The sequence below is a fragment of the Oncorhynchus clarkii genome, chromosome 29 (assembly GCF_045791955.1).
Source record: "Oncorhynchus clarkii lewisi isolate Uvic-CL-2024 chromosome 29, UVic_Ocla_1.0, whole genome shotgun sequence".
NCBI lineage: Eukaryota > Metazoa > Chordata > Actinopteri > Salmoniformes > Salmonidae > Oncorhynchus > Oncorhynchus clarkii.
Window position 1 is genome coordinate 30,168,413 of NC_092175.1, and position 24,319 is coordinate 30,192,731.

At 43.8% G+C, this 24,319-nt stretch overlaps 1 protein-coding gene across 1 annotated transcript in view; it reads left to right on the forward strand.

Annotated features, from left to right (window-relative positions):
* LOC139388498 (leucine-rich repeat and calponin homology domain-containing protein 2-like) overlaps nt 1-24,319 on the forward strand; it is a 73,434-nt gene that overhangs the window by 29,067 nt on the left and 20,048 nt on the right. The window contains exons 2-14 of the mRNA XM_071135195.1: nt 938-1,082; nt 2,290-2,416; nt 2,512-2,617; nt 4,092-4,228; nt 4,599-4,729; nt 5,245-5,332; nt 5,527-5,623; nt 5,744-5,838; nt 6,477-6,544; nt 6,892-6,996; nt 15,956-16,024; nt 19,204-19,266; nt 20,719-20,767. Coding sequence (XP_070991296.1) covers nt 938-1,082; nt 2,290-2,416; nt 2,512-2,617; nt 4,092-4,228; nt 4,599-4,729; nt 5,245-5,332; nt 5,527-5,623; nt 5,744-5,838; nt 6,477-6,544; nt 6,892-6,996; nt 15,956-16,024; nt 19,204-19,266; nt 20,719-20,767 — 1,280 coding nt within the window. The remainder of the gene's footprint in view (nt 1-937; nt 1,083-2,289; nt 2,417-2,511; nt 2,618-4,091; nt 4,229-4,598; nt 4,730-5,244; nt 5,333-5,526; nt 5,624-5,743; nt 5,839-6,476; nt 6,545-6,891; nt 6,997-15,955; nt 16,025-19,203; nt 19,267-20,718; nt 20,768-24,319) is intronic.

The following is a 24,319-nucleotide window of genomic DNA, read 5'->3' on the forward strand; positions in this document are numbered from 1 at the left end:
TCAATTTGCTAACACAAAAGTGGTCCCCGGCCCCAAAATGTTTGAGAACCCCTGCCTTAACCTCTCATCTTAGCAGAGTATTACCTGTCATTGAAGCCTATAAGGTATTATAATGTGCCATTCATGATGAGGACTGAACTCTGACTGATTAACTGTCTCCGGTTCACCAACCTGTGGCTAGTAAATTCCTGGCATCTACTTGATAAAAGTATCCACTGTAACAGCGCCACAAATATCCACGAAACACCAAAGGACCTAGGTTAATTTTGGTTTGATGCAGAATTTGAAAGAGTATGGGTCAACAGCTATTACACAGACACAGAGGAGTTGGCCAGACTACTCTCATTGAATCGATATATATCGATTTGGGAAAGACTGTGACTGGATCTGGAAATGGATATGACTGTGTGCTAGAGTCTGTGTGTAATAGAACTGTGCTCAGGCCTAGTGTAATTTCAGCTGTCTTTGAGAAACATGCCATGTTCCCATTGATCACTCATTCAGACATATTGACCAGTCAAGACTGCGTGGAATCAATTTACTCTCCCAGAGGATTTCTTACGACCCAACCGTCACAAAAAGGTGCTATCTAGAATCTAAAAGGGTTTTTCGGCTGTCCCCATAGGAGAACCCTTTGAATAATATTTTTGGTTCCAGGTAGAACCCTTTTGGGTTCCATTTAAAACCCAAAAGGGTTCTACATGGAACCAAAAAGGGTTCTCCTATTGGGTCAGCCTAAGAACCCTTTTTTCTAAGAGTGTCCAGCAGCTTCTGGAGAGACTGTTTGGATCCTTTCTTACATTACATCCTGATACATACAGTAGCCAACACCTGATCTGTGCTACTAAGAATATGACCATACATGTATGACAGTATGTAGTCCCTGTGTACACATGACCCTCACCTGCTGTCTGTCTCTTGTCTCTCCCTCCCCCAGATCTGTCGAAGAACAGGCTCACAGAGATCCCTCCAGAGGTGTGTCTGTTCGCCCCCCTTGAGTCTCTCAACCTCTACCACAACTGCATCAAATGCATCCCTGAAGCCATCATCAACTTGCAGATGCTGACCTATCTAAACATAAGGTCAGTGATGACTCATGGAAGTATGTGGCGTGATCTGTTGACCCAATGACCTCATACTGTAACATGATATCAGCATTGTAGTGACCTGGTATAGTTAAGTATTATGGCAGTATTGACTCAATATCAAATGTTCTTTCTGCTATTCGTAGCCCTTTAAATGTCTGTAATATAACCGTGCTCAAAAAAGCCTCAGGTAGCTTACACCAGGTGCATTTCTGTAATGTTATTGTAAGTGTCTGGAGTCCTCGATCTAAGAAGCATCATAAGATAGTACAACCATGATATCACCAGGCTAGAGGAAATACAAGGGCCCATGTTCACTTTTGTTCTGCTCTATCTCAGTATGGAGTTCTCCTTTCAGGGGATTCACAGGATCAGGTAGCCAGAGCATTCCCTCTTTCACAGTGGAAGAAAGAGGTCTACACTATGTGATGTTGTTTTGAACGGTTCATTTCCTAGACACAGTGGGAGAAAGAGGTGTACACTATGTGATGTTGTTTTGAACGGTTCATTTCCTAGACACAGTGGGAGAAAGAGGTGTACACTATGTGATGTTGTTCTGAACGGTTCATTTCCTAGACACAGTGGGAGAAAGAGGTGTACACTATGTGATGTTGTTTTGAACGGTTCATTTCCTAGACACAGTGGGAGAAAGAGGTCTACACTATGTGATGTTGGCCTAGCATTGTCCGGGTTAGGGGGGCTTGGCCGGCAAGGATATCCTTGTCTCATCACGCACGAGCGACTCCTGTGGCGGGCCGGGTGTGCACGCTGACCAGGTCGCTAGGTGTACGGTGTTTCCTCCGACACATTGGTGCGGCTGGCTTCCGGGTTGGATGCGTGCTGTGTTAAGAAGCACATTGGTGCGGCTTGGTTGGGTTGTGTATAGTAGGACGCATGACTCTTGACCTTCGCCTCTCCCGAGTCCGTGCAGGAGTTGTAGCGATGAGACAAGACAGTAACTACTAATAATTGGATACCATGACAATTGGGGAGAAAAAGGGGGTAAAAAAAATAAAAAAGACCAATTTAGTGGGAAAATCATCTGAATTGGACTGCCTGTGTAAACACAGCCACGGATATCAGTCTGCTCCATTTTGTTAACCCATTGCTTGATCTTTTCCTGATGTCCCCAATGTTATCCTTGCGCACAGGATAAAACTTTCATACTGCCTATATTGTACATGTGTATTTTGTGTTTCTATAGCCGGAACCTTCTCTCAACATTGCCAAAATACCTGTTCAACCTCCCTCTCAAAGTGCTGGTGGTGAGCAACAACAAGCTACTGTCTGTCCCAGAGGAGATTGGGAAGGCCAAAGAACTGATGGAACTGGTGAGCACAAGCCCAGAGCTCATAAAAAAACACTGCAGCTATATTGTTACTGGTGTGTCTGTGTGTGACAGCCTGCTTTCTGTCTTCCCATGTAGGACATCAGCTGTAATGAGATCCAGGTGCTGCCCCCTCAGGTGGGGAGGCTCCGTTCATTAAGGGAACTCAACATCAGGAGGAACTGTCTTCACATGCTGCCTGAGGGTAGGTAGCTGTCTACGTCCTCTCCCCTGGCCTGAGGGTACGTAGCTGTCTATGTCCTCTCCCCTGGTCTGAGGGTAGGTAGTTGTCTACGTCCTCTCCCCTGGTCTGAGGGTAGGTAGCTGTCTACGTCCTCTCCCCTGGTCTGAGGGTAGGTAGCTGTCTACGTCCTCTCCCCTGGTCTGAGGGTAGGTAGCTGTCTACGTCCTCTCCCCTGGTCTGAGAGTAGGTAGCTGTCTACGTCCTCTCCCCTGGTCTGAGGGTAGGTAGCTGTCTATGTCCTCTCCCCTGGTCTGAGGGTAGGTAGCTGTCTAAGTCCTCTCCCCTGGTCTGAGGGTAGGTAGTTGTCTACGTCCTCTCCCCTGGTCTGAGGGTAGGTAGTTGTCTACGTCCTCTCCCCTGGTCTGAGGGTAGGTAGCTGTCTACTTCCTCTCCCCTGGTCTGAGGGTAGGTAGCTGTCTACGTCCTCTCCCCTGGTCTGAGGGTAGGTAGTTGTCTACGTCCTCTCCCCTGGTCTGAGGGTAGGTAGCTGTCTACATCCTCTCCCCTGGTCTGAGGGTAGGTAGTTGTCTACGTCCTCTCCCCTGGTCTGAGGGTAGGTAGCTGTCTACGTCCTCTCCCCTGGTCTGAGGGTAGGTAGCTGTCTACGTCCTCTCCCCTGGTCTGAGGGTAGGTAGCTGTCTACGTCCTCTCCCCTGGTCTGAGGGTAGGTAGCTGTCTACATCCTCTCCCCTGGTCTGAGGATAGGTAGCTGTCTACGTCCTCTCCCCTGGTCTGAGGGTAGGTAGCTGTCTATGTCCTCTCCCCTGGTCTGAGGGTAGGTAGCTGTCTACGTCCTCTCCCCTGGTCTGAGGGTAGGTAGCTGTCTACGTCCTCTCCCCTGGTCTGAGGGTAGGTAGCTGTCTACGTCCTCTCCCCTGGTCTGAGGGTAGGTAGCTGTCTACATCCTCTCCCCTGGTCTGAGGGTAGGTAGTTGTCTACGTCCTCTCCCCTCGTCTGAGGGTAGGTAGCTGTCTACGTCCTCTCCCCTGGTCTGAGGGTAGGTAGCTGTCTACGTCCTCTCCCCTGGTCTGAGGGTAGGTAGCTGTCTACGTCCTCTCCCCTGGTCTGAGGGTAGGTAGCTGTCTACATCCTCTCCCCTGGTCTGAGGATAGGTAGCTGTCTACGTCCTCTCCCCTGGTCTGAGGGTAGGTAGCTGTCTATGTCCTCTCCCCTGGTCTGAGGGTAGGTAGCTGTCTACGTCCTCTCCCCTGGTCTGAGGGTAGGTAGCTGTCTACGTCCTCTCCCCTGGTCTGAGGGTAGGTAGCTGTCTACGTCCTCTCCCCTGGTCTGAGGGTAGGTAGCTGTCTATGTCCTCTCCCCTGGTCTGAGGGTAGGTAGCTGTCTACGTCCTCTCCCCTGGTCTGAGGGTAATCTCTCTCCTTATTCTATATCCAAACCCATGCCTCTTGTGCTTTCTTTCTTTGTCTCTCCCCAGAGCTGGCTGACCTGCCACTCATCAGACTGGACTTCTCCTGCAATAAAATCACAGAGATCCCTCCTGTCTACAGGAGACTCAGGCAGCTGCAGCACATCATCCTCGACAACAACCCTATGCAGTCCCCACCTGCACAGGTATGTGTGAGTGAGAGTGTGTGAGTGAGAGTGTGTGAGTGAGAGTGTGTGGCAACATCTGTGGTAGTTTATGCTGTAAATGACATTTTGGCACTGCATGGGATTATCCACAGCCATCTCGATGTGTATCAGGTATGGGGTGCCGACGATTTAACACAGGTTAACCTCAGCTTGGCATCATGCCTAGAAACAACTCCCCCTAGCTGTGACAGTTTTCATGATATACCAAGATATACACCTAATGGTCTCTGAGGAACAGTTGCACCATCTAGTGGGCAGCATGATTTAATTTCTGCTTGAATGAACACTTGGGCACTTCATTTCAGCACTTTGATATATACTTCATGCACTTTGTATTTGTGTGTTTCAGATCTGCCTGAAGGGCAAGGTGCACATCTTTAAGTACCTGAACCTCCAGGCTTGTAGGATGGATAAGAAGCCTGACTCTCTGGACCTCCCTTCGCTGGGCAAACGCTGCCTTCCCCAGCCTCTCACAGACAGGTATACACTCTTATATCATATCATAATTATATTTATAAACTGGGTGGTTTGAGCCCTGAATGCCAATCGGCTGACAACCAATAACACGGGTATGACAAAACATTTATTTTTACTACTCTAATTATGTTGGTAACCAGTTTATAATAGCAATAAGGCACCTCTGGGGTTTGTGGTATATGGCCAATATTCCACGACTAAGGGCTGTATCCAGGCACTCCGCATTGCTTCGTGCCTAACAACATCCCTTAGCTGTGGTATATTGGTCATATACCATACCCCCTCTGGCCTCATTGCTTAAGTATACTACAGACAAGACCATTGACCATATGCATCATGAATTATATGAATATGCAGTATGTGCCATGAAACTGTAATGACAACTGGTATGACATATTTGAAGATTAATGACACAGGTCTCTACATATTTTGAAGTGCTTACGAAATTGTCATGAATGTGTCTGAATCAAAACTGTCTGACTGTTTATTACTGACTATCCCTTTATATGTCTCTGCAGCATGGAGGATTTTTACCCCAATAAGAACCATGCTCCTGACTCTGGTATCGGCAGTGACAACGGGGATAAAAGACTGTCTGCGACAGAGGTCAGAGTTCACCCACTGTAGTCAGGCTGAACTGAGGCCTAGATTGTACTGAGGACTGTTGTGCGTTCAACCATGGCTCGTTGATCCTGACACTGCAGTTCTTCTGCAGACATGTTCAGTAGACCTGAACTCTATGCTTTATGCTCACTTTAACACTGAGCTTTCTCCTCTTCCTTCTCCCTCTCTTCCTCTAGCCCTCTGACGATGATACCATCAGCCTGCACTCTCAGGTCTCAGAGACGGCCCGCGCCGATGCCCTCTCTCTCCTCTCCAAGATGGACTCAGGCAAAGGTAAGACCTGTTTGGATGCAGTGCATTTGACTGTTTGAAAAAAACGGTTTGAGCATTGATGGGCTCAACTGGCAACAAGCACATTAGTCTGAGGTTCAACCTGGTGTGTTGCTCCCGTAGATCAGGTACCCTTTGACTTCATCGAGCCCAACGCAGAGGAAGATGCTGCCCTGTCAGACGGGCAGCAGAGTGGACCCTACATCTCATGTATAAAGGTACATCAACAGGGATCCATAGAGAGCTGTATGACCACTACAGTACACCATTAACTACACTAGTCTTCCACTGTTGAGCTATCCCTGGGTGAGCTAGTGTGTCCAATTAGTGCCTGTTCTTTTCCACTGTTAGCTCTGAAGAATGGGAGGTTTTGGTACAAGCTTTAAACTAATCTTATCTTTCATTGAGTCAAAAGCTTCAAATGCCATAAATTTGATTGAATAAAGCCAACAGGTTGTCTCGTTAGTTTTTTTGTGGCTGGAAACCTGTGGAATCAGTCAAAGCACACAGCTTGAAGTTCAAATTAAATGTGTTGTGATTGAACTTGGATAAGAGTGTGGGGATTTTACTTTTACATATCTGTTTATGGGCTCCTGAGTGTCGCAGCGGTCTAAGGCACTGCATCTCAGTGCTAGAGGCGTCACTACAGACCCTGGTTCGATTCCAGGCTGTATCACAACCGGCCGTGATTGGGAGTCACATAGGGCGGTAGCCCAGCATCATCCGGGTTAGGGTTTGGTTGGGTTAGGCCGTAATTATAAATAAGAATTTGTTCTTAACTGACTTGCCTAGTTAAAAAGAGGTTCAATAAAAATAACATGATTTTATTGAGTTTACTTTTTGTTCTGTGTGTCAGGAATTGGAGAAGGTTCTTAACAAGTCACACCAAAGCAAAGATAAGGAGAACTGGAAAGAGGAGTCTGGGTAAGTCTTCACTACACTTGAATAGACAGAAGAAAGGAGGAACGGAAGAAAATTCACCTTTTAACTTCTATAAGTTTGAACTGAAATCATATTGATCTATCTGTCTCCTTAAATAACACATTTACAACACTAGTTAATGTACTGTAGTTGATAATTAGCAGCTGTAGATGACAGCAGAAGTGACATAATATAATAACAGGCCCAGACAGTAGACATGCTGAGAAGGTTATGTTGTTGGATAGCTGCCACTATAGTAGGGTCACACACTTAGTTAATGCTATTATAGGGAGTATAGTTGGCATAGGTTTTGGCTTCAAACTGAATTGCCATGTCCCTGTTTCCTGCAGCTCTGAAAAAGATCAGCTAGTTGAGGAGGATGAGGATGAGCTGAAGGAAGTGCTGGACCTGAGGAAGATCGCTGTCCAGCTCCTGCAGCAGGAGCAACAGAACAGGTAAGAGGCTGAGCTCTGACCCCTGCCATGGCCACTCCTCTCTGACATCACCTCACCCTGAGTTCTACCCTACCCTAGCCCCATACTGTATCTCTCTTGCATCCAGGCTGAGGAGAAATCAGCACACAATGCATCCCTGACCAACTGTTCAGACAGATCTGAACACAATCAGATCACAAAGTGACTTTTGTGCGTCTAGACTCGTGTTTTCAATGCAAGCTTCGTATTCTGACAGAAGTCTCATGTAAGTGTCAAGTGTAGACAACTTCTGTCCTCCACACCACTGCTTAGCTCTGCCCTGCCCCTAGCCCCATATCTCTATGTCCTCCACACCACTGCTTAGCTCTGCCCTGCCCCTAGCCCCATATCTCTATGTCCTCCACACCACTGCTTAGCTCTGCCCTGCCCCTAGCCCCATATCTCTATGTCCTCCACACCACTGCTTAGCTCTGCCCTGCCCCTAGCCCCATATCTCTATGTCCTCCACACCACTGCTTAGCTCTGCCCTGCCCCTAGCCCCATATCTCTATGTCCTCCACACCACTGCTTAGCTCTGCCCTGCCCCTAGCCCCATATCTCTATGTCCTCCACACCACTGCTTAGCTCTGCTCTGCCCCTAGCCCCATATCTCTATGTCCTCCACACCACTGCTTAGCTCTGCTCTGCCCTGTCCCTAGCCCCATATCTCTATGTCCTCCACACCACTGCTTAGCTCTGCTCTGCCCTGCCCCTAGCCCCATATCTCTATGTCCTCCACACCACTGCTTAGCTCTGCCCTGCCCCTAGCCCCATATCTCTATGTCCTCCACACCACTGCTTAGCTCTGCTCTGCCCCTAGCCCCATATCTCTATGTCCTCCACACCACTGCTTAGCTCTGCCCTGCCCCTAGCCCCATATCTCTATGTCCTCCACACCACTGCTTAGCTCTGCCCTGCCCCTAGCCCCATATCTCTATGTCCTCCACACCACTGCTTAGCTCTGCTCTGCCCTGTCCCTAGCCCCATATCTCTATGTCCTCCACACCACTGCTTAGCTCTGCCCTGCCCCTAGCCCCATATCTCTATGTCCTCCACACCACTACTTAGCTCTGCCCTGCCCCTAGCCCCATATCTCTATGTCCTCCACACCACTGCTTAGCTCTGCTCTGCCCCTAGCCCCATATCTCTATGTCCTCCACACCACTACTTAGCTCTGCCCTGCCCCTAGCCCCATATCTCTATGTCCTCCACACCACTGCTTAGCTCTGCCCTGCCCCTAGCCCCATATCTCTATGTCCTCCACACCACTGCTTAGCTCTGCCCTGCCCCTAGCCCCATATCTCTATGTCCTCCACACCACTGCTGAGCACAGCTTCCCCATCCCACCTCTGCTCCCTCTCTCTACCCTTGACCTATCTTCACTGCAAGGGCAGGAAGGTCCTGGGATGTTCTTGGAGGAGAGGGTTGGGAAGGGGAGGGACTCTTCTTTTCAGTTTCCCAGAATGTTGGGCAGTGACAATAAGAACTTGATTTACATCCCCTGACAGTTATGGGTTTCTGACTAATTATTGGGCTCTAACCACAGTTATTACAGTGTATTCATAAAGTTTCCAGGCCCCTTGACTTTTTCCCCATTTTGTTACGTTACAGCCATATTCTAAAATTGATTAAATTATTGTTTTTTTTGCATCAATCTACACACAATACCCCATAATGACAAAGCAAAAACAGAAATACCTCATTTACATAAGTATTAAAACCCTTTGTTATTACACTCGAAATTGATCCATTGGTCATCCTTGAGATGTTTCTACAACTTGATTGGAGTCCACCTGTGGTAAATTCAATTGATTTGACATGATTTGGAAAGGCACACACCTGTCTATATAAGGTCCCACAGTTGACAGTGCATGTCAGAGCAAAAACCAAGCCATGAGGTCGAAGGAATTATTCGTAGAGCTCCGAGACAGGATTGTGTCAAGGCACAGATCTGGTGAAGGGTACCAAAACATTTCTGCAGCATTGAAGGTCCCCAAGAACACAGTGGCGTCCATCATTCTTAAATGGAAGAAGTTTGGAACCACCAAGACTATTCCTAGAGCTGGCCATCCGGCTAAACTTAGAAATCGGGGAAGAAGGGCCATGGTCACCGAGGTCACCAAGAACCCGATGATCACTCTGACAGAGCTCCAGAGTTTCTCTGTGGAGATGGGAGAAACATCCAGAAGGACAACCATATCTGCATCACTCTACCAGTTGCCAGACAGAAGCCACTCCTCAGTAAAAGGCACATGACAGTCCGCTTAGAGTTTTCCAGAAGGTACCTAAAGGACTCTCAGACCATGAGAAACAAGATTCTCTGGTCTGAAGAAACCAAGATTGAACCCTTTGGCCTGAATGCCAAGCATCACGTCTGGAGGAAACGTGACACCATCCCTGCAGTGCGGATGTTTTTCAGTGGCAGGGACTGGGAGACTAGTCAGGATCGAGGGAAAGATGAACGGAGCAAAGTATAGAGAAATCCTTGATGAAAACCTGCTCCAGAGCGCTCAGGACCTCAAACTGCGGCGAAGCTTTACCTTCCAACGGGACAACGACCCTAAGCTCACAGCCAAGACAACGCCGGAGTTGCTTCGGGACATGTCTCTGAATGTCCTTGAGTGGCCCAGCCAGAGCCTGGACTCAAACCCGATTTAACATCTATGGAGAGACCTGAAAATATCTGTGCAGCGACGCTCCCCATCCAACCTGATAGAGCTTGAGAAGATTTGCAGAGAAGAATGGGATGAACTCCCCAAATACCAGGGATGCAAACTAGTCACCTTTCAGCAAAATTCGCTGTTTTGAATCCAAAATAGGTGACCTATGTGATTTGTGTAGATACGTTGAGAAAAGTTTGGGAGTGATATGCATTTGGAGCAATGCTGGCTATATCCAAGGCTCAGCCAATCGTCCACATAACAACAGAATGCAGCACGCAACTGAAGAGAGAAGAGAGAGAAGAGACAACCATATTGCTAGTTACAGCATCAGCGCGTACTCTGGGAAGACAGCAGGAGAGTGGAATGGCAGTTTGCCAGTTACAGCAGCGCGTCCCCTGAAAGATAATGAAGAGGTAGGTGAGAAGCCTGACCACAGAGACGGGGACGAGAAGGTGATGAAGCGTACTTAATGAGCTGTAACCTAAAAACAACTGGCATTTGGAAAGTTTGAGGTGAGGTGGAAAGTGTGGTGGAACAAGTATTGTTAGCATTGTTAAGTATCTTGCTAGCTAGATAGAATTCTCCGTTAGCTAGCCAGAGAAATATTGAGCAACGTTAGCCAACATAACTGATCAAATAATTGAGTTCATGGTGTGAAAGTTAGCTGGCTAATAAAGTCAGACAGCTACAACATCAGATGCGCTAACGTTAGTAACATTAACCTAACCAATTCGCTATAGTATTAACTGATGTACGACTCCTTGCCCTTCCTCAAGTTATAATGCATTACGTTAGTTGTTTACTGGACCCTGGCAATCTGTGTGAAATGTTAACTAGCTAAAGAAATAACTGCTATCTGTGAACTGATGTTTTCCCTCTAAAGTCTGTGGTTAATTTTCAGAATTAGAGAACTAGGTGAAAATGAGGCGTTGCTTGTTAAAAACTTGTTATGGCTGGGGGCAGTATTGAGTAGCTTGGATGAATAAGGTGCCCGGAGTAAACTTTCTGCTACTCAGGCCCAGTTGCTAATATATGCATATTATTAGTTGGATAGAAAACACTCTGAAGTTTCTAAAACTGTTTGAATGATGTCTGTGAGTATAACAGAACTCATATGACAGGCCAAAACCTGAGGAAAAATCCAACCAGGAAGTGGGAAATCTGAGGTTTGTAGTTTTTCAACTCATTCCCTATCGAATGCACAGTGTCTATGGGGTCAAATTGCACTTTCTAAGGCTTCCACTAGATGTCAACAGTCTTTAGAACCTTGTTTGATGCATCTACTGTGAAGTGGGGGCAAATGAGATGGGAATGAGTCAGAGGTCTGCCAGAGAGCCACATGCTGGCCACATGCTTGAGTTCCATTGCATTTCTGAAGACAAAGGAATTCTCCGGTTGGAACATTATTGAAGATTTATGTTAAAAACATCCTACAGATTGATTCTATACATCGCTTGACATGTTTCTACGGACTGTAACGGTACTTTCTGACTTTTCTTCTGCTTCTAGTGATCACGCGTCATGAATTTGGATTACTGGGCTAAACGCGCAAACAAAAAGGAGGTATTTGGACAAAAATGATGGACATTATCGAACAAAACAAACATTTATTGTGGAACTGGGATTCCTGGGAGTGCATTCTGATGAAGATCATCAAAGGTAAGTGAATATTTATAATGCTATTTCTGACTTCTGTTGACTACACAACATGGCGGATATCTGTTTGGGTTGTTTTGGTCTCTGAGCGCCGTACTCAGATAATTGCATGGTGTGCTTTTTTGGTAAAGCTTTTTTGAAATCTGACACAGTGGTTGCATTAACCTCTAGCACTTAGCCATCCCGGATCCGGGATCGTGAATACAGACTCAAGCTCATTACCATTACGCAACGTTAACTATTCATGAAAATCGCAAATGAAATGAAATAAATATGCTAGCTCTCAAGCTTAGCCTTTTGTAAACAACACTGTCATCTCAGATTTTCAAAATATGCTTCTCAGCCATAGGAAAACAATAATTTGTGTAACAGTAGCTAGCTAGCGTAGCATTTAGCATTAGTATTAGCGTTAGCATCAAGCAGGCAACATTTCAACAAAAAACAAGAAAAGCCTTCAAATAAAATAATTTACCTTTGAAGAACTTCGGATGTTTTCAATGAGGAGACTCTCAGTTAGATATCAAATGCTCAGTTTTTCCAAAAATATTCTTTGTGCATTAGAAATAGCTCAGTTTTGTACATCACATTTGGCTACCAAAACAAAAATGAAAATTCAGTCCTCAAAACACGAACTTTTTTCCAAATTAACTCCATAATATCGACTGAAAACATGGCAAACGTTGTTTAGAATCAATCCTCAAGGTGTTTTTCACATATCTCTTCGATGATATATCGTTCGTGGAAGCCTGGTTTCTCCTCTCTATCAAATGGAAAAATACTTGCACCTGGCGTTGCGCACCAATTTCGACGCAGGACACCAGGCGGACACTTGGAAAATGTAGTCTCTTATGGTCAATCTTCCAATGATATGCCTACAAATACGTCACAATGCTGCCGACATCTTGGGGGAACGGCAGAAGGTCTAAGCTTATTCCTGTCGCATTCACAGCCATATAAGGAGACATTAGAAAACAGAGCTTCAGAAATTCTGCTCATTTTCTGTTTGACGTTTCATCTTGGTTTCGCCTGTAGAATGAGTTCTGGGGCACTCACAGACCATATCTTTGCAGATTCTGAAACTTCAGAGTGTTTTCTTTCCAAAACTGTCAATAATATGCATAGTCGAGCATCTTTTCGTGACAAAATATTGCGCTTAAAACGGGAACGTTTTTTATCCAATAATGAAATAGCGCCCCCATAGACTCAACTGGTTTTAAGGAGAAGTGTATCTATAATTCTGTGCATAATAGATGTATCTTTTATCAATGTTTATTATGAGTATTTCTGTAGATTGATGTGGCTCTCTGCAAAATCACCGGATGTTTTGGAACTACTGAACGTAACGCGCCAATGTATACTGAGATTTTTTTATATAAATATGAACTTTATCGAACAAAACATACATGTATTGTGTAACATGAAGTCCTATGAGTGTCATCTGATGAAGATCATCAAAGGTTAGTGATTAATTAATCTCTATTTCTGCTTTTTGTGACTCCTCTCTTTGGCTGTTTTTTCTGTGACTTGGCTCTGACCTAACATAATCGTTTGATTTGCTTTCGTCGTAAAGCCCTTTTGAAATTGGACACTGTGATGGGATTAACAAGAATGGTATCTTTAAAATGGTGTAAAATTCTTGTATGTTTGAGGAATTTTAATTATGGAATTTCTGTTGTTTTGTATTTGGCGCCCTGCACTTTCACTGGCTGTTGTCATATCGATCCCGTTAGCGGGATCTCAGCCCAAAGAGGTTATTAATTAAGTATTGTAGCAACCCGCACAGTGTGTTATGGTTTAGGCAATTAGTTGGTTGTGTTGTACTTACCAGTACCCAGTGTTCGCGGTGTCCGACATGCCAATCAACCTGCTATCTGCCAATCATGGGAATGCCTGGAATGTTCTGATGCCGGGCATCCTGGTGGTTGGCGGAGTGGCATGGGGGGGTTGGGCAGGGGGATGGAGCATTGGAAGTTAAGACTAGGTTTAGCCATTATTCTTTCTCTTACGTCTGGGCTTCACAAGAGAAGCTCACGGTTGGTTTGTGGAGTATCCTTCGTTTATTTGGCGTGGGCTACAGCCAAACAGTAGCCTGTGTGAAGTTGGGTTAATAAACAGTCAATTCGTAAAAACTCAAGCCTCTGTCTGGACAATTGTTCCTTTATGATCTAGTCAGGTCATTACAGTATTAAGCAAGTGGATACAGGGATGAAGTGGAGCTGGGCTTGGTTTAAGCTGGATGTCACTGTAGAGGTGAAAGGAACACCACACACTTTCCCTCTTTCTAACTTTTTCAATACAGGGGTATGCCAGGTGTACTCTCTGCCTGAAAGGGATCAATTATGCCAACATGTTGTAGAACCGATGTCCACAGGCAGAAAGTGTACAATGTAATAATGTGTAGCCCAAAGATACTGCTTTTGTTGTGTTGAATTTGGCAGTAACACTTGTGTGTGAGTGAGGGGGAATATTAATTGTTTTATCCGGTGAACGTTATTTTTGCACACATGTAGCCTTGTGCGCTTGATCTATGTCTATTATAGTGGCCACTATAATAGAGCAAAAATAGAATGCCTGTTTGTTTCATTCTATTTCTACTTTAAGATGTTTTTTTCCCAAGTGCAATATTTGGATGTGTGTGGTCACAAGCGGTCTATTATAAATGCTGTCATGGCTAACTGCAATAGTAGTGTATTGTTTTTTCTCAAGACTCTCAAGTCTAGGCAACAAATAACATTGGATTGCTTAATTTTCACTTTTTAGCTGCGAGTTAGCTTAAACACTTTATTTTACACACAGAGACTGATTATGTGATCATGTAGATCTTTGTTTAATTCGTTAACCTGCATTTCCCCCTAGCAGGGATTTTTTGCATGTTTACGTGCAAAAAAAGTGTCACCTTTTTGGACCCTCACCAGTTTGCAATACAGGCGTGCCAAGCTTGTAGTGTCATACCCAAGAAGACTCGAGGCTGTAATCGCTGCTAAAGGTGCTTCAACAAAGTACTGAGAAATTGGTCTGAATACTTATATAAATGTCATATTTCAGTTTTTAATTTGCAATAAATCTTCAAAAATGTAAAAAAAAGAAAAACTGTTTTTGCTTTGTCATTATTGGGTATTGTGTGTAGATTGATGAGGGGGGAAATGATTTAATTAATTTTAGAATAAGGCTGTAACGTAACAAAATGTGTAAAAAGTCAAGGGGTCTGAATTCTTTCCAAATGCATTGTATACTGAACAAAAATATAAATGCAACATGTAAAGAGTTGGTCCCATGAGGGAGCATGCAATTGGCATGCTGACTGCAGGAATGTCCACCGGAGCTGTTGCCAGAAAACTGAATGTAAATTTTTCTACCATAAGCCGCCTCCAACGTAATTTTAAGGCATTTGGCAGTCCATCCAACCGGCGTCACAACCGCAGACCACATGTATACATGTATGGTCTTGACCAGACTGCAGTGCGGCTTCAGTGGGTAAATGCTCACCTTCAATGGTCACTGGCATGCTGGAGATGTGTGCTCTTGACTGCTGAATCCTGGTTTCAACTGTACCGGTCAGATGGCGTCGTGTGGGCGAGCGGTTTGCTGATGTCAGTGTTGTGAACAGAGTGCCCCATGGCGGTGGTGGGGTTATGGTATGGTCAGGCATAAGCTACAGACAACGAACGCAATTGCATTTTATCGATGGAAATTTGAATACATAGAGATACCGTGACGAGATCCTGAGGCCCATAGTCGTGCCATTCATCTGCCGCCATCAACTCATGCTTCAGCATGATAATGCACAGCCCCATATCGTAAGGATCTGTACACAATTCCTGGAAGTTGAAAATGTCCCAGTTCTTCCATGGTTCGCATACTCACTAGACATGTCACCCATTGAGCATGTTTGGGGTGCTCTTGATTGTTTACGACATTGTGTTCCAGTTCCCGTCAATATCCAACAACTTCGCACAGCCATTGAAGAGGAGTGGGACAACATTCCACAGGCCACAATCAACAGCCTGATCAACTCTATGTGAAGGAGATGTGCTGCATAAGGCAAATGGTGGTCACACCAGATACTGACTGTTTCTGATCCACGGCCCTACTTTTTTAAAGATATCTGTGACCATCGAATGCATATCTGTATTCCCAGTCATGTGAAGTCCATAGATTATGGCCTAATGAATTTATTGCAGTGGACTGATTTCCTTAAATTAACTGTAACTTGGTAAAATCTTTGAAATTGTTTAATGTTGCATTTGATATTTTTGTTCAGTGTAGCTTACTTACAATCAGTAGTCAGTGAGAGCCAGCCATAGCTGTGATATGATATGATATGTGAAAAGTACATGTTATCATTTATTTTGTATTGGGTTATTCTATATTCTCTGCATTTTGTCCATTGTATCGGCAGACCTTAGGTGATTTCCAGACATTTTACTGCTCCTTTCTCTCCTTAAGTTACTCCATCACCACGCTCTAACTATCTCTCTTCTCGCTCTGCATTTAACAACCCTCCCTGTCATTTGTTCCCCCATTCTCTCCTCTTCTTCCCTCCCTGCTTCATCCATCTCCTGCTCCCCAACCTCGCCACTTCCTTGGACCTGATTGATGCGCACATGATGTGTGGCTACTAGACGACGGTCCTTAATTTGTAGAGCAGAGAGTCTAATTCATCGAAGGAGGGTTGCCGGCCGAGCACACAGGTAGAAAGAGAGATACAGTACCAGTCAAAAGTTTGGACACACCTACTCATTCAAGGGTTTTTCTTTATTTTTTAAAACTATTTTCTACATTGTAGAATAATAGTGAAGACATCAAAACTATGAAATAACACATGGAATCATGTAAGTAACCAAAAAGGTGTTAAACAAATCAAACTATATTTTATATTTGACATTCTTCAAAGTATTCCCAGCTACCTTTTGCCTTGATGACAGCTTTGCACACTTTTGGCATTCTCTTAACCAGCTTCATCTGGAATGCTTTTTCCCTGAAGGAGTTCCTACATATCCTGAGCACTTGTTGCTTGCTTCTCTTCACTCTGCAGTCCAACTCATACCAAACCATTTCAATTGGGTTGAGTTCAGGTGATTGTGGAGGACAGGTCATCTGATGCAGCACTCCATCACTCTCCTTCTTTGTCAAATAGCCCTTACACAGCCTGGAGGTGTGTTGGGTCATAGTTCTATTGAAAAACAAATATTAGTCCCACTAAGCGCAAAACAGAACAGATGGGACCAGCAAAGCACCCCCACACCATCACACCTCGTCCTCCATTCTTAATGGTGGGAACCACACATGCAGAGATCATCAGTTGACCTACTCGCATCTCTCAAAGACACAGAGGTTGGATTTGGACTCATCAGACCAAAGGACAGATTTCCACTGGTCTAATGTCCATTGCTTGTGTTTCTTGACCCAAGCAAGTCTCTTCTTATTGGTGTCCTTCAGTAGTGGTTTCTTTGCAGCAATTCAACCATGAAGGCCTGATTCACGCAGTCTCCTCTGAACAGTTGATGTTGATGTGTTTGTTACTTGAACTCTGTGAAGCATTTATTTGGGCTGCATTTTCTGAGGCTGGTAACTCTAATGAACGTATATTCTGCAGCAGAGGTAACTCTGGGTCTTTCCTGTGGTGGTCCTCACGAGAGCCAGTTTCATCATAGCGCTTCATGGTTTTTGTGACTGCTCATGAAGAAACTTTCAAAGTTCTTGAAATGTTCCGCATTGACTGACCTTCATGTATTAAAGTAATGATAGACTCTCTTTTCTCTTTGCTTATTTGAGCTGTTTTTGCCATAATATGGACTTGGTCTTTTACCAAACAGGGCTCTCTTCTATATACCACCCCTACCTTGTCACAACACTGGAAGAAGGAAATTCCACAAAATAACCTTTAACAAGACACATCTGTTAATTGAAATTCATTCCAGGTGACTACCTCATGAAGATGGTTGAGAGAATGCCAAGAGTGTGCAAAGCTGTCATCAAAGCAAAGGGTGGCTAATTTGAAGAATCTAAAATCGAAAATATATTTTGATTTGTTTAACACCTTTTTGGTTACTACGTGATTCCATTTGTGTTATTTCATAGTTTTGATGTCTTCACTACTACTCAACAATGTAGAAAATAGTACAAGTAAAGAAAAACCCTAGAATGAGTAGGTGTGTCCAAACTTTTGACTGGTACTGTATGTGTGACAGAGTGAGATTTTGAAAGCTAAAGGAGGGGGATATATGTACAGTATGCAAGACTCAGGTGGTGCGTGTTAAATTGTTTTGAAATGTTTCTGTGCCTGAAACAACACATGTTTGTCTTATTGTGAGATGACATGTATGCACACCATTAGAGCAGTGTTTATTCATTATGGTCCTGCAGACACACATTTTAGTTTTTGCCCTAGCACTACACAGCTGAATCAAAGGATCACCTCAGTCATGAAGTCAAGTTTTGATTTACTTGAACCAAGTGTGTAAACAGGACCAAAATGAAGAAACACTGCATTAGAGATATTATTTGTTGGTCTCCAGGTCTTAAATCCACCTGAACCCATACCATACCATGACCGTCTGAACACATTGTGCCTGCAAAAAAAACAGATAAATTATACCAATCCTTACTTATGAACTGGGTGGTTCGAGTCCTTAAGTCCTTAAGTACTTTACACCACTGGGTATACAGTCTGATATACCACAGTTGGTATATCAGACTGTATACCCAGTGGTGTAAAGTACTTAAGTAAAATACTTTAAATGACCTCTTAAGTTGTTTTTTGGGGGTATCTGTACTTTACTTAACTATTTATATTTTTGCCAAATTTTTATTTCACTACATTTCTCATGAAAATTATGTACTTTTTACTCCATACATTTTTCCTGACACCCAAAAGTACCTGTTACATTTTGACAGGAAAATTGTCAAATTCACACACTCATCAAGAGAACATCCCTGGGGATCCCTACTGCCTCTGATCTGGCAGACACACTAAACACAAATACTATGTTTGTAAATGATGTCTGACTGTTGGAATGTGCCCCTGGCTATCCGTCAATAAACAAAATAAAGAAAATTGTGCCATCTGGTTTGCTAATACGAGGAATTTGAAATGGTTTATACTTTTGATACTTAAGTACATTTTAGCAATTTGATTTACTTTTGAGACTAAAATATATTTTAAACCAAATACTTGGACTTTTACTCAAGTAGTATTTTACTGGGTGACTCACTTTTACTTGAGTAATTTTCCATTAAGGTATCATTAAGTTATGACAATTGAGTAAGTATGACAATTGAGTTATTTTTCCACCACTGCGTATACCACGGGTATGACAACATTTATTCAAATCAAATCAAATGTTATTAGTCACAAGCGCCGAATACAACAGAAATGCTTACTTACGAGCCCCTAACAAACAATGCAGTTTAAAAAAAATACGGATAAGAATAATAAATAAAAGTAACAAGTAATTAAAGAGCAGCAGTAAAATAACAATAGTGAGACTATATACAGGGGGGTACCGGTACAGAGTCAATGTGCGTGGGCACCTGTTAGTTGAGGTAATATGTACATGTAGGTAGAGTTATCTATGCATAGATGATAACAACAGAGAGTAGCAGCGGTGTAAAAGAGGGGGGGGGGGGGGGGGGATGCAAATAGTCTGGGTAGTCATTTGATTAGGTGTTCAGGAGTCTTATGGCTCTAATTACTTTGGTAACCAGTTTATAATAGCAATAAGGCACCTCGGGGGTTGTGGTATATGGCCAATATACCACAGCTAAGGGCTGTGTCCAGGCACCACTTTGCATCGTGCTTAAGAACAGCCCTTAGCCGTGGTATATTGACCTCCTCTGGCCTTATTGCATCCTCTGTTTACCTGTCCAGGTTCCTCAGTCACTCTGGCAGCTCCAGCAGCAAACAGAGGACCCCCTGCCAGGCCATCCGCAGGTACGTACGTACAGCACAGCTGTAACACATTTGTATTTTTTTATTTTTTTATTTCACCTTTATTTAATAACCAGGAAGGCCAGTTGAGAACAAGTTCTCATTTGCAACTGCGACCTGGCCAAGATAAAGCATAGCAGTGTGAACAGACAACAACACAGAGTTACACATGGAGTAAACAATTAACAAGTCAATAACACAGTAGAGAAAAAAAAGAGTCTATATACATTGTGTGCAAAAGGCATGAGGAGGTAGGCGAATAATTACAATTTTGCAGATTAACACTGGAGTGATAAATGATCAGATGGTCATGTACAGGTAGAGTGTGCAAAAGAGCAGAAAAGTAAATAAATAAAAACAGTATGGGGATGAGGTAGGTAAAAATGGGTGGGCTATTTACCGATAGACTATGTACAGCTGCAGCGATCGGTTAGCTGCTCAGATAGCAGATGTTTGAAGTTGGTGAAGGAGATAAAAGTCTCCAACTTCAGCGATTTTTGCAATTCGTTTCAGTCACAGGCAGCAGAGAACTGGAACGAAAGGCGGCCAAATGAGGTGTTGGCTTTAGGGATGATCAGTGAGATACACCTGCTGGAGCGCGTGCTACGGGTGGGTGTTGCCATCGTGACCAGTGAACTGAGATAAGGCGGAGCTTTACTTAGCATGGACTTGTAGATGACCTGGAGCCAGTGGGTCTGGCGACGAATATGTAGCAAGGGCCAGCCGACTAGAGCATACAGGTCGCAGTGGTGGGTGGTATAAGGTGCTTTAGTGACAAAACGGATGGCACTGTGATAAACTGCATCCAGTTTGCTGAGTAGAGTTTTGGAAGCAATTTTGTAGATGACATCGCCGAAGTCGAGGATCGGTAGGATAGTCAGTTTTACTAGGGTAAGTTTGGCGGCGTGAGTGAAGGAGGCTTTGTTGCGGAATAGAAAGCCGACTCTAGATTTTATTTTCGATTGGAGATGTTTGATATGAGTCTGGAAGGAGAGTTTACAGTCTAGCCAGACACCTAGGTACTTATAGATGTCCACATGACTTCTGCCCCTCACTCTGCTCTGACAGGTGACTACTGTATGCCGTATCAACGAGACCATGGTTCGGTTGCATAAAACTAACCAAGTTTAGTTATGGACTAAAAAGCATGGTCCATCCATGCTCTGTTGAAACTGGCCCCATGACTGATGTTATAGGATGTTGTCATAGTGTAGTTATTACGATGAGTAATTACTATGAAAAGAGTATGAGTAGGCACAAATCATACTGTATGAGGATGATGAGTAAGGTGTTTAAAGTCAAAAAAACTCCATTGTGTCTGTCTGGTGTTATTTATTGTTGGCTGCCTTCTAATGATGAGCCAATTTCTCCAGTAAACTGTAAATAAGGCATACATGAATATAAGTTTGTATGTGTGACAGAGTGAGTCGGTGTGTTTTCCTGTCTCCCTCGCAGTGCCTCTCTGGATGAAGGGAGCAGTGGACCGTCAGTGCTGAGTGGGCAGGTAAGGAACTGGACTTTCTGTACCTTCTGTTTTCTACAGGAAACAAGCAATTCATTATTTCCATTGCACTGTGCATTTGCAATATGTTTCAATGGGCATTTACCATCACAAATTTGTCATGCTCAAAAATCCTGCAGGAATGCGAAATTGACTGGCCCGATGAACTCAGGATGGCCGGGCAGTGTTTCTGGTTCCTCTCCATCGATCGTTGGAGTTTATTTCAGAATGTCATTTTGGTGATGGTACCTCACTGTTTAAACATATTGCAAATGGACAAAAGTCAGCCAGCAAGTCACCATCCATTAGTCAATTAGATGTCATTCTGACACCAAACTGATACAAACTGACACCACACCCACTTTTTCCAACTCGTTTAGAAGCCAACTATCACATATTTCAGAGCAGGCCCAAAATTCACATTGCCTTCTGTTCAAACCATAACAAAAACGTAAAACACATAGTTACGTTCTAGCTGCAGGTCCAGTTCTGACATTAGCTGAGGCGACCCCGAATCCCAAGTTTTGGCTCGATAGGTCATTCGGTACCCGAGCAAGACCTTAATTGGTGCTGAAAACCCACTTTTTTCCATGCCTTGCTACGGGGTCCTTGAATGAGCTATCGGACAGAAACGTTGGGGTCCTTCTCTATGGGCCGAGCCGGTTTCAATGCACCTAGTCTTGCGACTCTGGGACTTTTCTAAATGTCGTCATTTTCGTAATGGTCAAAATGAATTGAAGTCATTGCAAATGTACGAGGCTGTTTCTCGGTCCAAGAACCTTCTAAGATCTAGAACAGGTTCCTAAAGTTTCAGAACTCTAGGTCTGACGGTTCTTTAATAGTTCGAACAAAGGTAACAATTGCAGGCACTGTCTGTCTCTACGCACCACACTGTGTCCCTCTGTCCAAGCTGTGTGTGTGTGTGTGTGTGAGTTTTTCTTGGAAATTTTATGGGAGAAATGACTGCTTTACAGTTCATGAGGGTTGCCTAATCGCTTTTGACTTTTTTAACCCTTTGAAACAGCCCCTATGACAACATTTATGGCACTTCCGGTTGGCACAGGAAGCTAAAAGTAAAAGTATGCTTTTACAGAATCCTCAGTTTTAAGTCTATACATTAAGAACTGACTGATTTACACAGAGTTGAATTCACTATTTCTATCGAACATCAGTTTGGGTATGGAAAAACCCTTTTAGTGTGATTTTAACCACTTCCGGTTGCTTCAGGAAGCTTAGAATCAACACAGGTAGACCTCATAGTGGCCTAATGGATTGTCATCGAAGACAGGTTCATAAGGCAATATTAACCCACATAGGCTCTAGGTTGAATTTATGGGAGCAGGCAATGTATTCCTATAATGAGAGATGTCATTGTAATCTGTGAGATCAAAAAACCCTGATTTACTGTTAAGGGTTAATGCCACACGGTCAAGGTTAGGCTTGCACAGATCGGGAGGACCTCAGGAACGTACCTGAGGTCGAATTGTGCTTCTCACCCTAACGGTTCTCTCACTGTCACCCAAAAGCAAATTAAATTTAGGGCCAGGCTTCATTTTGGGCCTACTTTTTTCACGGTCGCTGCACTCAGAGCGAGCTACGGTCAAGCGGGGCATCTCGTTGAACTCGGCACGGCCTTGAGAATATGGAAATGCCATTACAGGCTCTGTGTGTCTTTAAGCACCGCACTTTGTCACTCCATCCTTGCTGTGTGTGTGTGTGTGTGTGTGTGTGTGTGTGTGTGTGTGTGTGTGTGTGTGTGTGTGTGTGAGAGAGAGCTTTTCTTTGACATCTGTTGGGAAAAATTACTGATTTACAGTTCATGAGGGTTGCCTAATCACACATATGAAGTTTTAAAAACAGCACTTATGACACCATTTTAAGGCACTTCCGGTTGGCACAGGAAGCTATAAGTAAAACACATATCTTGTTTGGGGTAGGCTCTTACAGAATCCTGAGTTTTAAGTCTTTATGTTTATAATTGACTAATCTACACAAGGTTGAATGCAGTGATTTTCATAATTGCAGGTTATGTATATCAAAACACTTTTAGGGTGAATTGAATCACTTCCCGGTTGCTTCAGGAAGCTTAGAATCAACACAGGTAGACCTCATAGTGGCCTGATGGATTGTCATTGAAGACAGATTCATACGGCATTCATAACCCACATAGGCTTCAGGTTGAATGCAGGCAATGTATTCCTATGGGGAGAGAAGTCAGTGAAAACTTTTTGATGTAGACACCTTCTTTTAACTGTTAAGGGTTAATGCTACGCGGTCAAGATCGGGAGGACCTCAGGAACGTACCTGAGGTCGAATTGTGCTTCTCACCTTAACGGTTCTCTCACTGTCACCCAAAAGCAAATTACATTTAGGGCCAGGCTTCATTTTGGGCCTACTTTTTCTCATGGTCGCTGTGTTTAGACCGAGCGAGCTACGGTCAAGCGGGGCATCTCGTTGAACTCGGCACAGCCTAGAGATTCTGGTAATGCCATTGCAGGCTCTGAGTGTCTTTAAGCACCGCACTTTGTCACTCCATCCTTGCTGTGTGTGTGTGTGTGTGTGTGTGTGAAAGAGCTTTTCTTTGACATCTGTTGGGAAAAAGTACTGATTTACAATTCATGAGGGTTGCCTAATAACACATATAACGTTTTGAAAAGATCAGACCTTTTTAACCCTTCAAAACAGCACCTATGACCCCCATTAAAGGTACTTCCGGTTGGCACAGGAAGCTGAAAGTGAACACATATCCTCCTTGGCGTAGGCACTTATAGAATTTTGAGTTTTAAGTCTTTACGTTAAGAACTGACTTATTTACGTAGGATTTAGTGAGTGTGTGTTATTTCAGAAAATCACAGAAATCTCGCAGAGCTCCGAAGCACACTTTAAAAAGATTTGTCTGAACACGCTGCAACTGGATCTGTAACTTAAATGTAAAAAAAATACTATTTTAGAACATCAACAATTTGACATTGTACGATTTCTCTTAAATTACGATAGACACCGTAGGATCATTTACTTTGACGTGAAGTGGAATTTTTTTTGCTCTATTTTCATTTTGACCTTTAATCCCAGAAAAATGGCCATAACTCAAAAACCGTTGAGGCCTAGACGCCATCTTGTTCAGGGCCAACTGCCCATTATGCCAAACCTATGCTCATCAAGTTTCGTCTTCAAAATCTTTTCCGTTTAGGAGATAAGGCCACGTCGTGATTGGTGATGTTTTGTACATTTGCAATATGATTCCGTTCGCCCTCTTGTGGGATTTACCAAAATTACCAAAATTTGAAAATGTTATAAAACAGAAACCAAATGTCCGAGAGAGTTCGTTTGATGACTTCCTGGAAGATCCGGCCCTGCTGCACGGCCCAACGCCATCCGCGAATTTTAGAAACGTTGTCGGACGTCTAGTAAGGGACCGTACATTTGCAATGTGGACTTTCTCACTAACCATATGGCAAGTGTCAAAATGTTTCCTTAAGGTATGTAATACTAGCAATCATTTACTTCTTTTCACTCATTAATCTCATCTGCCAAATTTACAGTCATATTTTCAGT